This window comes from Callithrix jacchus, chromosome 11 (genome assembly GCF_049354715.1).
Source record: "Callithrix jacchus isolate 240 chromosome 11, calJac240_pri, whole genome shotgun sequence".
Taxonomy (NCBI): domain Eukaryota; kingdom Metazoa; phylum Chordata; class Mammalia; order Primates; family Cebidae; genus Callithrix; species Callithrix jacchus.
In genome coordinates, this window is record NC_133512.1 from 75,434,680 (window position 1) to 75,447,267 (window position 12,588).

Genomic DNA, 12,588 nt, shown 5'->3' on the forward strand with positions numbered 1-12,588 from the left:
CGCCTCGGCCTCCCAAAATGCTGGGAAAATATTTTAAATTCCCATTTCACCCATGTATTATTTCTTATATATCACTAGCAGTTAAGGACTTTTTTTTTCTGCTACAGTACTATTATCTCATATAACAAAATTAACATAAAATATCCAGTTCATCTTCAAATTTCCTCACTTGTCTCAAAAATATCTTTTTGTAATTGATATGTTCAAATTGAGATCTAAACAAAATTCACACATTGCATTTGCTTAAACTGTCTCTTGTATCTCTCTTCATCTGTATCAACCCCTCTCTTTTTAAATTTGTTTGCCTTTATGCCATAGACCTGTTGAAGAAACTGGAAAATTTGGCTTGTAGACGTTTTAACTTTCTGGAGTGGGCTGATTGCTTCCTTCTGGTATCATGTAATATTCTACTTCCTCCATATTTCTGATAAACTGGTATTTGGATTTAGAGATATAATTAGCTTCAAGTTCTGTTCTTTTTCTTTCCTTTCCTCTTTTTTTTTTCCTTCTTTGGTATATTTTATAGGTGGGACTACGTACTTCCTATCACTTAGCATTAGGAGAGGCAAATAAAGCTTGGTTGTCTAACTCCTTAATGATAATAATAAGGATCAACAGATTCAGTTGTTGTCATTTTATCTACCTATCAACCTTTTACCTCAGAGTTTTAGCATCCATAGTTATTTGTTGCCTAGATCTATAACCTCTTAAGGGTTGCAGTTTAGTTATTTTCCTGATTTATTTATTCCTTCTGCATTTTTTAGCTGTTGAGAAATTTCTAAAAGAAGCAGTTGGGCCGGGCGCGGTGGCTCAAGCCTGTAATCCCAACACTTTGGGAGGCCGAGGTGGATGGATCACGAGGTCAAGAGATTGAGACCATCCTGGTCAACATGGTGAAACCCCGTCTCTACTAAAAAAAAAATACAAAAAATTAGCTGGGCATGGTGGCGCGTGCCTGTAGTCCCAGCTACTCAGGAGGCTGAGGCAGGAGAATTGCCTGAACCTAGGAGGCGGAGGTTGCGGTGAGCCAAGATTGCGCCATTGCACTCCAGCCTGGGTAACAAGAGCGAAACTCCGTCTCAAAAAAAAAAAAAAAAAAAAAAGAAGCAGTTAGCACCTAATTATTGGCTTCTTCATTAACGAGAATATACTTACCATTTTAGTTTTAGAGCCAGGTCACATGTTAGAATCCCCTTTTATGCATTTCAGTTATTCTACTTGCTGGCAACAGAATTCAGAGTTTTGAAAAAGTGACTTCATTTATAAATTACGGTGTTTTTGACCATACCTTATTGCTTATATATTGGGAATAATTTCATTACCTGCTACAAGTTTGGTGCAAAAGTAAATGTAGTTTATTTTTGACCATTTTGAAAATTTTTGAACATTTTGAATTCTTGGAGTATGAAATGAATATCTTTTGGGAAATTTCCCATGGATAAAGAGAAAATCCTTTAGATCCAGTGATTTTAGAACATACACATATTTCCTGCTGACAGGTTAAAAAGAAAAAGGCATATAGAAAGCGGTATATGAATGAGTATAAACCACTATATAAGTTCTTCACTCTCTAACTGAAGAGTAAGATATCAAAGTTATGTAAGTGAAGTCTCATTTTTCTGTAGGATGAACACTGCATTGTGGATTATGTTTTGATACATAATTATAGAACACTTCTATAAATAATTATGAAGTATAATACTTAGAAATATAACAATTCTATCCTTAAATTTGGGAAGAAGGAAAAAGAAATTCATCCTGGTTTTGCTTTTGAACCTGAAACTGCAAAAGTTATGGCCACAATTGCTTAGTTAAGATGGAAATTGCATTAATTTTTAGATAAGGAGAGCATTAACAGAAATGTGTTCTACTTGGAAGCAATTGGATTCAATACTATCTATGCTTTCAGGCATCCACTTGGGGTCTTGGTTGGAATATATTCCCTGTAGATAAGGGGGTACTACTGTACATGCATTAGACATGAAGATTTTAATAATTTTTAATTCTGCTTTCTTGCATTGCCAGCTCGTCAGTGCTGCAGCTTTAATTTGAATCATGAAATTATACAAAACATTTGTGACAGGTTTACATGTTTAAATTTATCTGCATTTGCACTGAAAGTTTTATTTTGTTCCTAACCTTTGGCTACTTCAAAATATCCAAGTTTGGTCCACACCTTTTAGTGACATATTTTGCAGAGTTTGATCTAAATTTTTAAGGGTGAATCTTTGTGCTCTGGTCACAGTTCCTACATGTTGCTTTAGTAATAGTATTGTAAATCATTGCTAAAACTTCATTTCTTCCTTCTATGTAATTTTTAAAGATTATAGAAAATCTAAATATAGCAGTAATAAGGAAGTGAAAGACAATGTTCCCACCTAACTCCCAAACATTCCCATGTTAATATCACAGAGTATCCTTGCCTAAACTTTTCTATGTATCAGTATAGCTACATAATTTTTGCTGTTTAAAATCTGAAAATATACTCCATATATTCATGACTTTTTCCATCTTTAAATGTCAACATACCTACTTGATTCTTGGTAATAATTGCTTATTTTATTATATGAATATAAATTTAACAATTTCCCCTACTGGTAGATACTGACATTATTTCTATTTTCTAAAGTGTCACTATTGTAATCAAAGGCAATTTGGTAGTATCCATCAGTTTTATGTACATTTACCCTTTTATTCAGCATTACTTTCAGGAATTCATGTTATAGAAATACTACCATGTATGAAGAAAACATTAATGGATGTACATTTGCAGTAATACTTTCAATGGTTAAAAAATAGAAATAATGTCAGTATCTACCAGTAGGGGAAATTGTTAAATAAATTTATATTCATATAATAAAATAAGCAATTATTACCAAGAATCAAGTAGGTATGTTGACATTTAAAGATGGAAAAAGTAAGTCATGAATATATGGAGGATATTTTCAGATTTTAAACAGCAAAAATTATGTAGCTATACTGATACGTAGAAAAGTTTAGGCAAGGATACTCTGTGATATTAACATGGGAATGTTTGGGAGTTGGGTGGGAACATTGTCTTTCGCTTCCTTATTACTGCTATATTTAGATTTTCTATAATGAGCATGTATTAATTTTGAAATTAAACATTTCTTTTAAAATAATGAATAAGTGAATTCTTGATGTAACAGCATAGACATTAGCTGAATATTGGTTTTCTTTTCTTTTTTTTTTTTTTTTTTGACACAGAGCCTTACTCTGTTACCCAGGCTGAAGTGCAATGGTACGATCTCTGCTTACTGCAGCCTCTTGGCCTGGGTTTAAGTGATACTCTTGCCTCAGCCTCCCCAGTAGCTGGGATTACAGGTGCCTGGCACTGCTCCCAGCTAACTTTTGTATTTTTAGTAGAGACGGGCTTTCACCATGTTGGCCAGGCTGGTCTTAAACTCCTGACCTCGTGATCCACTGCCTCGGCTTCCGAAAGTGCTGGGATTACAGGTGAATATTGGTTTTCAAAGTATGGTCATGTGCACACAACAACATTTCAGTCAACACCAGACCCACATATACAATGGTGGTCATATAAAATTATATTGGAGCTTCTTTCTACAGGTGTACTCTTTTTTTATCTTTTATATTGTCCTTTTACTGTACATGTTTTTTTCCCCTCTTTTTAGAGACAGAGTCTCATTGTGCTGCCCAGGCTGGAGTGCAGTGGGATGATCATAGCTCACTGTAACCAACTTCTGGCCCCAGCCAGTTCTCCCACCTCAGCCTCCCAAGTAGCTAGGACTACAGACTTGTGCCACCATGTTTGGCTAGTTTACTTTTAATTTTTGTAGAGATGGGGTTTTGGTATCTTGCCCAACCTACTGAGCTCCAGGCTTTAAGTGACCCTCCTATCTCAGACTCCGAAAGTGTTGAGATCATAGGCATGAGCCACCACACCTAACCCCTATTTTCTATGTTTAGATATGTTTAGATACAGAATACTTAGCATTGTATTACAGTTACCTACAGTATCTGTGCATAACATGCTGTATAGGTTTGTAGCCTAGGAGCAATAGCTATACCATTTAGCCTAGGTGTGTAGTAGGCTATACCGCCTAGATTTGTGTAAGGTACATACTGTCATGTTCGCATTACGGTGAAATCACCTAATGATGTATTTCTCAGAATGTATCTCCAATGTTAAGCAAATCATGACTGTATTCAGAACATATTGGAGGCTCTTTGCAATCTTCTTTAGAACCATTCAACAACCTCAGTTTGTATCTCCTCTTTTTGCTGATTCTGTCACACAGGGCTCACAGCAGCAGCCACTGAGAGCTAAATTGAGACTTTGTGAAGGGAGGACAGTATATTAAGAAGCAGTTGACTATAAATATTGTTTTTTATGCTGCCAGTCTTATGACTAATCAGAGTGTAACCAACAAAAATTGTAAAACCGAATACTAGTCCAAATAGTACTAAGTTCTAAGGGGAAGTTTTGAATAGGAGGTAGGATAAAGATTGTCATGAAAAAATTATGTCAGGTGATGTTACAGTATTGTAAAATAAAGGCACAGAAACAAATCATGTTATTGAGTATGTGCAAAGGAGAGATTAATTACAGTGTGAACTGACCTCAGATGTAGGTTTACAACCTCATTGATCAGTAGGAATTCATCAGGTAGAGCTCAGAAGGATTGGTATGAGTAAAGAAGTTAGGAAATTGAGGTATGTAAAATGCTAGGCCAGAGAGTTTGTAAGTCAACAACAGTGAGCAAATTGTTGAGTCAGTAGTTGGTCAGTCTCCATCATCTGAGACCAGAATTGTTCATCTGACAGGCTGCTGTTTATGTTTTTTAGTTATAAATCCTGGTTTATTGTGAAACTTTCTATTCCTTAAGTTTACTGACATTTCCAAGACTCTGTTATGTTCACACTCAACACATGCATTTTATTTTTGAACGCTGAAATGCATACTTCAGATTCCACTTGAGGTCCATATAGATTGAGTGTATTGTAGTCTTGCTTAAATTATTTCTACTACTTCTTTGCACTCCTTTGCTTAGTTTTCTCAGTGCCATGGGGTTTACTAAATAATATTTGGCCTCTAGTAATTTTTTTTAATGAGAGAGAGAAGCTATATTTGAACTTGGAGTGGGACATTTATTTTACTTGAACAGAAGTTTGGTTATGACACATAATCTAGATGGGATATAGCTTAACTACAGTGCATCTCCCTGCTGTAAGTAGATACTGTATTCGTATAGCCAATATTTTAGTATAAGTACCTCACCGTTTTAATTAAATTGATTTTTAAAAAATGAATGGAATTCTCTTTGATGCAACTTTTTTCCTCCAGACCAGAATCCGTAGAAGCTAGCCCTGTGGTAGTTGAGAAATCCAACAGTTATCCCCACCAGTTATATACCAGCAGCTCACATCATTCACACAGTTACATTGGTTTGCCCTATGCGGTAAGTGTTAAACATTTCTCTGAAAAAATATTTTTAAATTTAGAGATTGAAAGTAGATGTGTGGCCAGGCGTGGTGGCTCATGCCTGTAATCCAAGCACTTTGGAGGCCAAGGCGGGCAGATCACCTGAGGTCGGGAGTTTAAGACCAGCCTGACCAACATGGTGAAACCTCGTCTTTAAAACTAAACTAAAATAAAAATAAATAAATAATTTAAAAAATCAAGAAAGTAGATGTGTGCGGCATTATGCTTAAAACTGCATGTTTAAAAAGCATGGTTGTTTCATTCTATCAAAATAATTAGGTGTTTAATTTTTCATTAACCATTAAGGGATTAAAGGTCTGTAAAAGTGAAGAGTTTCTCTTATTATTTTGCAATTTATGCTGTTAATAGTTTGATATTATATTTTTTTACTTCCTAAAAGAATGGAGATAAGGTTGTATTGTACTACCTACTATTATTTTTGAATTATATAGTACTTAATTTTTTGTTTTAATTTTTTAATTTTTAGTTTTTGAATTATATAGTTACCGTTTATTGGACACTTATTATGTGTCAGATATATATTATTTAATCGTTAAAAACAACTTCATGAGATGTAGTTTTCATCTCTTATTTCATAGGTGAGAAAATGAAAGCCTATCTAACTTATTAAATATTGCATAGCTAGTAAGAGGCAGTGTTTAAATTCAAAAGTAATTCTATAATGACACATTTGTGATACTATGGAGGTAGAATTATGAGAGATGTTTACTACTTGGACCAGAATAAAAATTACCAAATTAATAAAACCTCTATATTATATACTTAATAGTGATACATGATTTGTCATTTTGTTATTCTTTAGACTCCAAATTTCTGAGATGTGTGTTTTTCTTTTCTTTCTTTCTTTTTTTAACACTTCTATGCTCACATCTTAACACCCTCTTTCATTTTGGAGGTGCAGCCATGTGAGAACTGTGAAGATACAATTTGGTAGGGAGGGAATGAAATTCGAATGTCAAAGCGACCACTCCCACTTTGTAGATAGATATATTCACTTACTACTGTGGTTTAATATCTGGCTTCACCAAGTCATTTTTTTAATAGTATTAAGGAAGGAATGAGCCAATCTCATACCTTTTCAGTACTGAAATTAAGGGTCGAATTTTATTTAAGTGCTTGGTTCATATCATTGTTGAAATTAAATAATATTGTGCTATATTTGTGTTTAATTATTCAGGACCATAATTATGGTGCTCGTCCTCCTCCAACACCTCCGGCTTCCCCTCCTCCATCAGTTCTTATTAGCAAAAATGAAGTAGGCATATTTACCACTCCTAATTTTGATGAAACTTCTAGTGCTACTACAATCAGCACATCTGAGGATGGAAGTTATGGTACTGATGTAACCAGGTGCATATGTGGTTTTACACATGATGATGGATACATGATCTGTTGTGACAAATGCAGGTAAAATATTTTACACCATTTTATTTTTCTTGAATGCTAATAACCTTTGACTGGTAATATTGGAAAAGATAACTAAAGTCACTTTCAAGGGAATTAATGAATACATATTTTAAGTGGGACTTGTACTATTTATGCAGTCCTAGAAAAAGTCCCCATGTGAAAAATGAGTTTACTAGAAATCCCTGTTGTTAACTGAGTAATAGACAGTCAGTTCTGCACTTTATTCATGTAGGATCACATTTTTCTTTTTACTTAGTTCAGTAGTAGTACAAGTACATAAATCTAGCAGTAGACAAGATAGAAATGAGAAAATTGAGTCCTTCGTATTTCCTTTGGAATAATTTGTGCTTATATAGTCAACTGTGATTTTCCAGTTTGGGGGAATTAAACATTTTGATTGATGTTTGTTTGACCTGACTCTTTCACCTCCTTTTGACTTGAACCTTGCAGCACTCTGGAGTCTCCTTGAACCAGAACCACAGTCTCCCCTCCCCCAACCCTGGTTCAGCCACCAAGAAAGGCCTCCTCCCCTAGAGAAGGTGTGATTGGGACAGAAAGTGGGGTTTTGTTTCATTTTTTTTTTCCTGTTTTTTTTTTTTTAATGGGAGGGGGAAGGAATTGGGGAGGGAGAAGAGGGAACAGTAGGATTTCAGCCTGAAAGTTACTGAGTTTATCCCCTGCATAGGGTGGGAAGGAGAGAGTACTTAAGCAGTGCGTTGTAGAAAGCAAGAAAGTTTAGGAGCTTTACAGAATTTCCTGGCTCTGGTCATCATGGTGTAGCTTAATTATTTGATGTGATGTAGTATGGCTATATACCCATATTTGCATGTGAGTATAAAAATGTACCCTAAAGCCAAATATTACTTTGCATTATTTGTAATATTATCCCTATCTATTAGATTAGGTGATTTGGAGTTGAATATTGTTGATACAAACATGCAGTTAGGATTATGTTTCAAAAAGTTTGCTTACTCTTGCCAAAAAATTAGAAATTCAAATGTTAAGTGGAATGTAAAATTTTACATTTTTATGGAAAGTTGTAATTAACACTTTGAGTTTAATAATAAAAACATAGTACCTTTCCAAATGTAAAAAAAAAAATTGCATTATATGACATATTCTACCATGAATAATGGCTTAAGTAAATATATCCAGGAGGTAAATTTTAAAACTAAAAAATAACTTCAGTGACATTTTGCTTTCCTCATAGTAGAAAAATGTCAAATTATATTGGAACCAGTCATATGAAAAAGCTTTGTCTTGGCTGATCTTGTCTAATGTGACAGATTACATACCACTTGGTATGTAATTTTTATTTTAATACATAATCGTAGCAGTGTTTCTCTTTTAACTGCAATGGTCTCTATATAATATACAATTATCTTTATTAGAGAATAGTAAAATTGTCCTTAGGTTTATATCCATCTACAAATTATTGAAGGACCAGTTCATAGTTTTTGGATTATTCAAGGTATTTGCCTCTCAGCGAGTGCTTTTTGTTATGAATCTCATATTTGTTACTGTTTTTCTGTTGCTCAGCCTGTAGTCTCCTGCAAGGCTCTATTCATACTTTACGTTGCCTCATTGTTTTTACATGTTTCTACTACTTATACTCATCTCTTTGAAGTCTGACATACACAGCTCTTATTATTTATTCATTTTCTAGCTTTATTTGTTCTGTTGTCTGCATGACATCATTACTTGCCCCACAAATTTAATTTGTTATTCTAACGCTTGTCATTTGTCCTACTTTTTTTTTGACTTCTTTTTTCGCGTTCAATATATATTTAACATTCTGTTAGTTCTTGCCCCAACATTCTCAGTTGAAAAGTGAAGAATAACACAATAGCAGTTAATTTGGTACAGTAGTCCCTCCTTTCTCCTGGGATATATGTTCCAAGACCCCCAGTAGATGCCTGAAACTGCGGAGAATGCTAGGAAAAAACTGTTTTTTCCTACATATAAATACCTATGATAAAGTTTAATTTATAAAGTAGGTGCAATAAGAGTTTAACAACAATTATAACAGCATACTGTAATAGAAGTAAACGTGGTTGGCCGGACACGGTGTCTGAAGCCTGTAATCCCAGCACTTTGGGAGGGTGAGGCGGGCGGATCACAAAGTCAAGAGATCGAGACCATCCTGGCCAACATGGTGAAACCCCCTCTCTGCTAAAAATACAAAAAATAAATTAGCTGTACATGGTGGCGTGCACCTGTAGTCCCAGCTACCCAGGAGACTGAGGCAGGAGAATTGCTTGAACCCGGGAGGTGGAGGTTACAGTGAGCCGAGATCCCGCCACTGCACTCCAGCCTGGCGCCTGGTGACAGAGCAAGACTCTGTCTCAAAAAAAAAAAAAAAAAAAAGTAAACGTGGTCTTTGTCTTTCTCCACCGCCCCCCCCCAACTTCCTGAAAATATCTTAATATTTTCAGACTGTGATTGAACACAGGTAAATGAAACCACAAAAAGCAAACCAATGGATAAGGGGGAAGCTACTGTAGTTATATATTAGAAGTAACTTATTCTTTTTTTTCTTGAGATGGAGTTTCACTCTTGTTACCCAGGCTGGAGTGCAATGGCGCGATCTCAGCTCACCGCAACCTCCGCCTCCTGGGATCAGGCAATTCTCCTGCTTCAGCCTCCTAAGTAGCTGGGATTACAGGCACGCACCACCATGCCCAGCTAATGTTTTGTATTTTTAGTAGAGACGGGGTTTCACCATGTTGACCAGGATGGTCTCGATCTCTTGACCGTGTGATCCACCCTCCTTGGCCTCCCAAAGTGCTGGAATTACAGGCATGAGCCACCATGCCCAGCCAGAAGTAACTTATTCTTATGTAAATAATAGCTAAGACTATTTTTGGAATCAGGCATATACATCAACTTTAGACCAATTAGTCTTGGCAGTAAAATACAATAATAACCAAATTGAGAAATTTGCCTCAAACTGGTCCATGTATTCCATTAAAAGTAATTAGGTTTAATCTCTGTTCTCATAGAATGCCTCTTATATTCTTTAACTTATTTTTCTTTGGCGTTATTCTGGTTCTGTCTTCCTTTAACTCAAGTGTGGAATGTTGGAAACGCCTTTTTAGTTGATCTTTCTGTTTCTAGTTTCTTCTTTGAATAATTACTACATGCCACCAAAGCACCTCTGATTGTTACCTGTTGAAAGAGGAAATCTACACACATCTGCACATTTCAAGTCCTAAATAATCTGACCGTACTTCACTAAATTCGATTTTATTTTATTTATTTATTTATTTATTTATTTTTTGAGACGGAGTTTTGCGCTTGTTGCCCAGGCTGGAGTGCAATGGCACAATCTCGGCTCACCGCAACCTCCGCCTCCTGGGTTCAAGCAATTCTCCTGCCTCAGCCTACTGAGTAGCTGGGATTACTCACGCGCCACCATGCCCAGCTAATGTTTTGTATTTTTAGTAGCGGCAGGGTTTCACCATGTTGACCAGGATGGTTTCAGTCTCTTGACCTCATGATCCACCCGCCTCAGCCTCCCAAAGTGCTGGGATTACAGGTGTGAGCCACCGCACCCGGCTGCACTAAATCCGTTTTTAACAACCTTCTATTCCTCAAAATGAGTATTTCTCTTCACATATGTTGAGCACCTTGTGGCCATCCTCTCTTCATATTTGATAAATGATATTTGATAAATGTTGCTACACTGATACCTTTTCTTAATATTTCCCAAATGAGATTCAGTTCAAGTTCATTATTCTCCAAGGTGCTTTTCTCATTAACTACAAGTAGTGTGGGCATCTCTACTTTGTGATTTCTAATAATATTTGTAGAAAAAATTATATATTTTATATTTTAAAAATTGTATTTGCTTTAAAAATTTATATATCCTACGTTTGTCCTCTTGCTTTTACATCTCGAAATTTTATCTCCTTGAAGACACATTTCTATGAATTTCTCAGAGTACCTTGTAAGAGTACTAAGCTCAAAGTAGGTGCTTATTAAATGATAGTTAAATGGAATATCAAATCTTAATTTAAGGATGACTTTAATAATATTACATATGTTCTGCTTCTTTTTTAAGTGTTTGGCAACATATTGACTGCATGGGGATTGATAGGCAGCATATTCCTGATACATACCTGTGTGAACGTTGTCAGCCTAGGTAAGTTGCACGTATCTGATAACATTGCCAGTAATTTTACTAATGTAATACCAGTTAACAAAAACTCCTTTATGAATTCAGGCTTAAAGAATTAATGAATCACAGCCAGACATGGTAGCTCTTGCCTGTAGTGCCAACTACTTGGACGGCTGAGGCAGGAGAATTGTTTGAGCGCAGGAGTTCAAGGCTGCAGTGAGCTTTGATTGTGCCACTGCAGTCCAGCCTGGGTGACAGTGACAGAGCAAAACCCAGTCTCTTTTTTTGTGTGTGTGTTTTCTATTTCACCATGTTGGCCAGGATGGTCTCTATCTCTTGACCTCATGATCCACCTGCCTGGGCCTCCGAAAGTGCTGGGATTACAGGCGTGAGCCACCGCGCCTGGCCTTTTTCTACATTTCTTCTTTGTTTTTAAAAATCTTTTTATTCTGGACATTTCAAACTTACGTAAAAATAATATGTAATGAACCCACGTTTCTACCACCCTACCTCAGTAATAATCGACCTACTTGTTCCATCTATACTGCTATATGTTTCTTCTCCCTTTACATGTATGTTGTTTTAAGGCAAATCCCAGATATCATATTATTTTATCCACATATATTTCAGTACATGTGTGTTTCTGTGTATATATATTACATTATATATCTGTAAAATCTTTTTTTTTTTTTTTGAGATGGAGTTTCGCTCTTGTTACCCAGGCTGGAGTGCAATGGCGTGATCTCAGCTCACCGCAACCTCCACCTCCTGGGTTCAGGGAATTCTCCTGCCTCAGCCTCCTGAGTAGCTGGGATTACAGGCACGCGCCACCATGCCCAGCTAATTTTTTTTGTATTTTTAGTAGAGACAGGGTTTCACCATGTTGACCAGGATGGTCTCGATCTCTTGACCTCGTGATCCACCCGCCTCGGTCTCCCACAGTGCTGGGATTGCAGGCTTGAGCCACTGCGCCCAGCCCAAAATAATTCTTTTAACAAAAATAATCACAAAATGGCTAGGCAAGGTGGCTCACACCTGTAATCCCAGTACTTTGGGAGGCTGAGGTAGTTGGATCGTGAGAGCCTAGTAGTTCAACACCAGCCTGGGCAACATGGTGAAATCCTGTCTCTATTAAAAATATAAAAGATGAGCCAGGTGTGGTGTTATCACCTCTAGTTCTAGCTGCCTGTGGGGCTGAGGTGGGAGGATGGTTTGAGCTTTTTATCTCAAGGCTGCAGTGAGGCATGGTCATGCCACTTGTGCTCCAGCTTGGGTGACAGTGAGGGCCTGTCTCAAAAAATGTAAAAAAGAAGAAAAACCCACAAAACCATTATTATACAGGCAACAAAATCTCTGGCTCATCCAGTGATTGTTAGGCTATTGATTGGTTGATATTCATCTCTTAAGTCTCTAAACCTACTCCTCCCTCCCTACCACCCCAGCCACCTTTACTGTGTGTGTGTGTATGAGGAACTCAGCCGTTTGTCCTGATGAGTTTTGCCAGTTGTATTCTCATGATTTCACAAGTTTCTCTGTCCTCTCTGTTTCTGTAAGAAGGTGTTTCTGTCTGTAG

The 12,588-nt window shown here is 36.5% G+C and overlaps 1 protein-coding gene across 10 annotated transcripts in view; it reads left to right on the plus strand.

Moving 5' to 3' along the window:
* The window catches only part of KMT2E (lysine methyltransferase 2E (inactive)), a 105,021-nt gene that overhangs the window by 45,782 nt on the left and 46,651 nt on the right, over positions 1-12,588 (plus strand). For 7 of the 10 annotated variants that reach the window (XM_078343082.1, XM_078343080.1, XM_078343079.1 and 4 more), the window contains 3 exons: positions 5,330-5,444; positions 6,666-6,895; positions 10,959-11,039. In XM_078343082.1, coding sequence (XP_078199208.1) covers positions 5,330-5,444; positions 6,666-6,895; positions 10,959-11,039 — 426 coding nt within the window. Of the gene's footprint in view, positions 1-5,329; positions 5,445-6,665; positions 6,896-7,345; positions 7,435-10,958; positions 11,040-12,588 lie in introns of all 10 variants that reach the window. The other 3 variants (XM_078343086.1, XM_078343087.1, XM_078343085.1) reach the window with 2 other exon arrangements.